Source organism: Vidua macroura, chromosome 1 (genome assembly GCF_024509145.1).
Source record: "Vidua macroura isolate BioBank_ID:100142 chromosome 1, ASM2450914v1, whole genome shotgun sequence".
Lineage (NCBI taxonomy): Eukaryota > Metazoa > Chordata > Aves > Passeriformes > Viduidae > Vidua > Vidua macroura.
The window spans coordinates 34,879,691-34,887,231 of NC_071571.1; the positions used below are offsets into that span (position 1 = coordinate 34,879,691).

Sequence of the window (7,541 nt, forward strand, 5' to 3'; positions counted from 1 at the left end):
ATGGAAATCTAAATCTACAAAAAGTTTAGTTACTGCTGGCTTCTTCTGAATTGGTAGCTTGACACAGATGGGAGACAGTTGTTTGTGTGATCTTTTCCTTTGCACAGAGGTCCACTGGTTTAAATTAATGTAATATTTAGGCTCTGAGACTTAAGAGTTCTAATAACTGGTTTTAATGCTGAATTTTAAAGGGCCAACTTGTGCCAGCAGGTATCAGTGTTGCATTTTTTTTCTATGAGCCAATTGCTGAGTTGTATATCAGGGCAGCATTAAGAGTTTAATTGAAGCTTGAAGATACAAACATTGAATATTGCCGGGAATACGGACCTTAGCAGAGCTCTGTTCTCTTTAGGTGCCAGTGCCATGCTCTTTTCAGTTGGTGTGAACACTTCCTTGGCCTTGATATTGGCATTTGAGAAACCCAAGTTTCAAACATCCAGTATATTTGCTGGATGATCTGGGGTTTCAGGGTAAATGAGAGTTCTGATAGCGATATTCACTAGTGCATGTTATGCTTCTGAGGGTCTCCTTGGTATAATTGTAACTGCACTTAATATCAGAGCTTTGGAAACCAAAAGGTTCCATGGTATTGGGAAGGCTGATGTCTGCAGTGGACAGTGCCTCTTTTGTCCTGCCGGTAGAGATGGGTCCCCTCAACACAATGAGATAAGGGTGTGGTTTGGCAATCCAAGCTTTCCAGAGCCCAGTTTCAACACAAGCACAGTAGAGTCTGCAAAGTTTGGAAAAAGGACAGTGGGAACTGCAAGAAGCACTATTTTTTTTTCTCATTCACTGCAGTAACAGTGAGGGGTTGTAAATAAGATTAGTTTGAGGACTGACATTAAAATCAGTCTTTGAGAACCTAAGTCCTGAAAGTCCCAGTTATTTCCGAATTTTGGAGAGCCTGCAGAATTATGAAGAAACTTACATCAATATGGTCTAACTGTACACAAAAGGAGCATGTTATAATGCAAAAAAAGGCCCTACCATTTTATTTTGCAGTCTACTGGGGCATCTGCTAGAATCCTGTACATCCACCCTAGCTGGGACTACAAAACCCCACTGCTTTTTTATCCCAGCCTCCTGCAAAGACAGGACAGAATTTAACTGCAGCAGTCTTATTAAATGAATGTGCTATCCAACTTCCATGCATTTAAATAGGCAATATGTTATTTACTTTTCTGTTTAAATAAACACTGTAAATATATGTATACTGAAAGAATGCAACAAGTACTGTTGCAGCAAGAAAGGGAGAGAGCATACATTTTCACTGTCAGAGTTGTTTTGGTATAAACACTAACCTTAGTGACAATCTTGTGGAACAGCATGTTGTGACTTTCAAAAGCAGAGCAGGTTCTGCTGTCCTCCTGCACCAACACAGACTCATGCAGGCAACATCCTCCCACTCCCACATCTCTTACAAAGCTTCCCAACCTGCCTCTTTCTTTTCAGTAGACTCTGCTGTCAGTACACTGGAAAACTGTCAGTACACTTTGCTGTCAGTCAAAAAGGAAAAATCTCTCATTCTAGGACTCATTGAAATAGGTTTAACTGAAAATAGAAACCCACTGATTTGATGTAAGTTTGGCATTTTGTGAGCTAAGAGGTCAGCTGTATGGTAATCACAATAAAATAAATACTAAATGTTTTGTATAAGCCTATTCGCAGAGTGAAAGCTACAGAAGACAACCAGCAATGTTTTTGTGAAAAGAGCATTTAAAAATAAAAACTATCTTTATTTCTACAAAAATTCCCTTTTTCCCAGGCACTTTCCTGGGCCACAAGATGGGGAGAGATGCTGTTGTTCTCTTTCTCTACAGATACGAGCAGCAAAGCAGTAGGTCAGTCACAAGGAGAAACTTGACCCTGTGGTCTGCTACTGTCCTTGGCCCAAGAGAGCCTGATGCCCTGGTGCTTTGTGTCTTGGAAAATGTTAGTTGCTTACTTGTTAGGAGAGAATGTAAAGGCCATATTTTATCACTGGAAGTTTGTGTTTTATTCCATAGAATTTTTTTGCTGTTGATTTTAATTAATATGATAGATAATTTGGAGTGTACACTTTCAAGTGTATGCTTCCCTATCCAAAAGCCTTTGCCCTTGAAGAGGGCAATTTACAGAGTAATGTAAGTGCATGCCCCAGGCTCCTCTCCCTCAGTAACCCACATTCACCAATTTCCATACCTCTTATCTTTATGGGCTATTTGGGAAAGCTGCAAGTAGCAGAAGTTGATCTACAAAAGAAGATGAGGCTGAAATATGCTGCTTTCACACACTCTTCTGCACCATCATAGGCATCCTTGAGTGGCTCACTGCTGATGGGAAGGGCGTTAGGAATCAAACACATATTACATGGCATAGCTCTCCAAAGAACAAATAATCACTTCTAACACATGGTGTGGCACAAGCAAAGCTTTTTTCTCCTTTCTGGGTGGATGAAAAAAAGACAAAGTCGTTTGTATGGTTATATATCCATCACCACATAGAAAGTCAAAGTCCCAATACAAAGTCAACTTGAATACAAGTACCAGACTACATCGTGTGACCTACAGCACCACTCGTTTGGCAGTTAACCACAATTCCATTTTCTTCAAGGCTCTAAAATACCCACCCACGCACATCCATCACGTGCACAAACTAAAAATCAGTGATATTTTGTTTCAGCCACGCACGCTGGCAACACCGCGTCCATCTCGGCAGCCCCGGATTTCACGGCGCTGCCTCACCTGCGCTGAGGCTCCCTGCTCTTCCTCCTCTTCCTCTGCCCCTTCCCCCTGTCTCTCCACCGCCCGGTCTCCCTGGAGGGGACACCGACCCTCCTCCGTGCAGCCCCGCGGACTCGGGGCCGGCCCCTCCTGCCCCACCCCTCGGGAGCTGGGCAGGTGAGCGGGAGCCGCCCGGCCCCGGGGCTGGCCAGGCCGCCGCTCCGCCCACGGGGGCGAGCCGCGGGGCCGGCCGGCACCTGCCGCCGCTCCGCTCCGCTCCGCTCCGCACAGCCGCCCGGCCCCCTCCCCGCCGGTCGCTGCCCTCCTTCCCGCCGCGCCGGGGGACCTCAGGGCCGTGCGGCGGCGGCCGCGCTTCCCCGGGCAGGAGTGCGCTCCCGCAGCGCCGGGCGGGCGCCGCAGGTCAGTGTCGCTTCCCGTACCTGTTGCGCAGGGAGCCGGCGGGGCGGGGAGAGGAGGGAAGGAGGAAGGGGGGAGCGAAAGGAGCCCCATTGCAGGAGCCCCAGGACGCGCCGGGCTCCCGGCCTCGTCCCGCGGGGAGGCAGCAGCCCCAAGGTACCGCATCTCGGGTGTACTTCTGGGTGTGGGGGTGGTGAGTGCAGGGAGCGGGACCCGCGGCCCGGCTCCGGGGCGTCATTTACCTGAGGCTGTTCGAGCCGCGCACGGAGGCGGATGGCGCTTCCGAGCCGCTCGACGGGGCGCAGAACGCTCCCCCCGTGCCCGCCGGCGCAGGACCCGTCCCTCCCCGCGGGCCCCTCCCGGGCGCCGGGCACACTTCCCCGGCAGCGCTGCCCGTCCCTCGGTGCTAGGGAAGAGGAGTCCCGGCGCCGACAGAGTGGGGAGGCGGCGTGCCCGGCTGCCAACCCGTCTTCGCCGTCTTCCCCCCAGCAGGAGCCCGAGATGGCGGACAGCGCCGCGGCCACTGCCGCTCCTCGGGCCGGCGTGAAGGGCTCGGCCGGGCCCTGGTGGAAATCGCTGACCAGCAAGAAGAAGCACAAGGAAGCGGCGGTAGCCCCGCCGCACCCCGTCGCCAGCGAGACCCCTGCCGACACCTCCAGCCCCGACGGCCGGGAGGAGCAGCCCCTTCCCTTCGGCAGCGGCGACGCCGCGGGAACCGGAGTCGGCAACCGGCGGAGCCTCCGAGTGTCCCATTCGGGCCGCTTCAAGGAGCGGCGGAAGGTCCGCACCTCGCTGCTGGCCGACAGCCCCGAGGTCTTCGACGGCGGCGGCGCCCCAGGCCATGCCGCCCAAGGGGCCGAGTAGCCCAGGAGGACCTTGCCGAGGAGTTGCCAGTGGATGGGTGGCCGGAGAACTGGCGGGACAGGCAGCCGGAGTCGGTGACTGCCCCACAGCTGGGCTTGGACCCATGGGTGACGTGTAGGCAGTGGTCTCCCAGACCCTGACCGGACACTGTGGGAAGCCCGGCACCGCTGCCAGGCGAGGGAATCGCTGGGTTACATAAACACCGCCAACACTAAACCCCTGGCTGACGGGACGATACGATTGTCTTTTAAAAAAAACCACAAATAAACACCCTACTCCCTGTACTGTGGTGAGCAGACTCAAAGGTGCTATCCCAAGGCCGATGGTGGGGTCTCTGAACCTTTCCACAGCCCTCGCCAGGAGCCAATGTGCTGACTCTGGGGCCTGTGACCCAGTTCCTTCTGGCTCTCAAGCTGAGGAGACGCTTTGCTGCTTTCATCTCACAAGCTGTCTTATCAAAGGAGGGGGGGAGCAAAGTGCTCTTATCTAATTTCAGGGCCGAGGACCTCCAGTGGTGCCGAAAGCGTGCCAGTCCTGCCGTTAGCCACAAACACATCTTCCATCCCCCACGGGATGGAGAGGTATTGTGAAGGGCAGGTTCTTGCCTTCACCCATGTCCCACATCACATTGCATTTACAAATGGAAAAGGCAGGACCATGCTGGTATTCTCCCCCTTCTTACTGTGTAGTACTAAGCAGGTGTTTCAGAGACTGGTCCCTCATAGTTCTGTTACAGAGGGAGGCCTGTGTTGTCTAGCAATTCACACGGGAGACATGATTTTTGCATAATTGGTGACAACTGGGATAATGAAGCTCCAATGACAAAATTGTGTGATAAGATGTAGATATTCTTTTGGGAGATGAGACCAGCCCTGGAAAGCACAAGCAGAGTTACAGTTCTAATGTGGAAATAGGCTTGGGCACCACTGGAAGTTTTTACCACTGGGGCTGGAAGTGTGTCTGAGGTTTTTGAAGCAAGGTTAAGTGTCCCTACTTGAGTAGTTATCCACTCCCTCTAAGAGCTCTTGGATTTTTTTTTTTTTTTTTTTTTTTTTGACAAATAAATATAAGCCAGATTTGTACTGGTGTTGTGCCTTACAGAGCAAAATCAGCTAAAAATACTTGGCAATTACACATTTCTTGATAGTAGGTGATGTAGCAACAACTGACTTATTTATTTTAAATGCATTTTCAATATGCTTTATATTGTTAAAATGGTTTTAGACTTTTTCTGAATACAAGATACTACATAGTGGCAGGCACTGAAAATTATTTCCTTACAGTCAAGTATTATGCAGTTATGATTTTCTTTGGTTGTAACTAATCATTTGAGGTCAATTAAAAATAAAAAGTGACTGGAAAGGAAATTAGAACTGAGTTCCAGTTGAAAATATGGCTTAAACCAGCCACTGACAATCATTGAAATGTTGCACTAGATGCTGGGCAAGTGCCCCATGGTTCAATGTGCACAATAATATGTAATGAGCCTTGAAAGCTCCTGTGCAATAAACTCAGACAGTGTAGCTGCTGAGGTGCTCACTGGTCATTCTCTCCTTCAGACTCTGGAGCCCAAGGACAAAGGGACTGTAGCATCAAATCTATTTCCATGAAAGCTTTTTTTTTTTCCTTTCCACCACCCAGTGTGTAGATACATGCTTTTTATATTTCCTGTAGTAAAACTACAAGGTACTGGATTTGGACTGCCTTTTATATTGCTGACTCCATGCTAACCAAGAAAAGATCTGGGGTAGAGTGAGGGAAGATCTTTAAACTTTCTCCTCAGAGGTGCTTTTCTTATGGGAGGCCTCTTCAGTCAAGGGACATCTGAAATCCTTCTCTTGAGAAGAAGCAATCGGGGTAAGAGAGAAGGGGGAAAGTTTAAAAGCTGGAAACAGAGAGGTGGATGATGAAGAACTGTATTCCAGCTACTCTTCACCCCAATTGGAGTGGGGGGGAAGGAGACAGAAAGGGGTGGCTTTGCTGCCAGGGTTGTCATACTACCTTTGGAGGGCAAATTCTTCATGTTTATTACAGGCAGAAGTAGTCTGCTGTGTTTATGTATTCTAAGGTCCAAAGAAATGTTTCTGTATGTGTGTGTGCCCAAAATGGAAGAACGAGTAAGCAGAAATTGCACTGATGCATTTCTCAACTCCTGAATCTAGTTTGGTGTGAGTTCTGTGAGGGTCAGATCCTCAGAACTAGCCAGAGGCTGGAGAATGAATGCAGGCTAGTGTTTTATATATCTCCTGTGGATGCTTTTCTGCATTTTTAATCCGTAAACTGTTGTGAAAATACGGTTTCCTCCTCTCTTATGTACCTCAAAGCTGCCTTGTTCTACAGTGAACTCTGTTTGGTTTTTGGAAAGGTCTCAGGTTTGTTGGTTGCAAGTCTTTACCTAGGCACAAGAAATATCCAATTTGGGTTTTATTTGAGAAGTCTGATGTGCTGTTCCAATGGCTGCTGCTAACGTTCAATATCAATACTGGCTAATATGTGACTAAATATTAGCCATGTCTTAATCCTTGCTTATGATACTTTCATCTTGGACATTTGGTCAGAATACAAAGTCAATAAAAGCACGTAAAATACCTCACAGCGCTCCTCCATCTTTTTCCTGACCTTGAGCTGTGGGAAGGAGACGTAATTCTATCTTCCTACTCCGGCAAATCCTTGCTTCAATGAATATGATAGCAGCCACTGAAAAACTAGATCCATGAGAAAAAGGGCTAGCTGCCTCATCTCACTTTCCCTGCCCTCTGTGCACAGCAGTACCTGCAGCTTAGTGCTCGCCCATGCACCAGGGCCAGGAGGAGGGAAAAGGCCTCTTGGCCATAACCTGTTGCACAGAAATAGTCCTCTTGTTTCTCAGCCAGAGCATCAAATAAAGCTTAAGTAATTTATACACGTGTAAATTAATTAAGCTGGTACAGAAAAAAACCCTGGCACTTTATGGAGCACCTGAATTACTGTTTTTAACCCTTGAAATGGAAACAATTTCTTATGTATTGGACAATACTTACTCTGTTATAACCATAGTGCATTTCTGGCCACTGGATTATTAAAATGCAGTTTGCACTCTTAGTATTGGTACTTTTCTTATCTTCTTTATAAAGATCATGGATCAGAAAGTAAGTTGAGGAAATAGGGTGACTGAGAAATTACTTGTTGTACATTTCTAAAAGTAAACAGTGAGATAGTGACAAAATAAATAGAAATAAGCAGATGAGGTGGACCTCAGCTATGTCAGTTATAGTGCAATTTTCGTAATATTATCCCAGATACTAAGGATTGCTGGTTTGGGGCAAAAGATAATATTTAGCAAATAGAATGAACTTTTCAAATAAACTTGCAAAGTATATGCTTGCTTATTCCTACTCTTGCCAAAACTAAAAATAAATCTCTGAGTGGTTGCCTGGTGAATCATTCCCTGCTATTGTAGGTTCTCAGTCTGGACCTCAACAAAGATTATAGGGAGCACCTGCAGAAAATGATCCTAAATTGGAAACACTGGAATAAATACCTTGAAAGCCTCAAGACTTCTAACCTCAGATGTTACCT

General features: G+C 47.6%; 1 protein-coding gene across 3 annotated transcripts; it reads left to right on the forward strand.

Moving 5' to 3' along the window:
• The first annotated feature begins 3,046 nt into the window (after nucleotides 1-3,046).
• On the forward strand, nucleotides 3,047-7,199 carry PRR15 (proline rich 15). 3 transcript variants are annotated; one of them, XM_053981732.1, is made up of 2 exons: nucleotides 3,047-3,122; nucleotides 3,612-7,199. In XM_053981732.1, exon 2 carries the CDS (start codon nucleotides 3,621-3,623, stop codon nucleotides 3,981-3,983), a length of 363 nt encoding a protein of 120 aa, XP_053837707.1. In that variant the 5' UTR covers nucleotides 3,047-3,122; nucleotides 3,612-3,620; the 3' UTR covers nucleotides 3,984-7,199. The 3 variants fall into 3 exon arrangements, with proteins under 3 accessions (XP_053837707.1, XP_053837716.1, XP_053837722.1); XM_053981741.1 differs by having other exon boundaries at nucleotides 3,048-3,122; nucleotides 3,609-7,199; XM_053981747.1 differs by lacking the exon at nucleotides 3,047-3,122 and adding an exon at nucleotides 3,197-3,275 and having other exon boundaries at nucleotides 3,609-7,199.
• The last annotated feature ends 342 nt before the right edge of the window (nucleotides 7,200-7,541 follow it).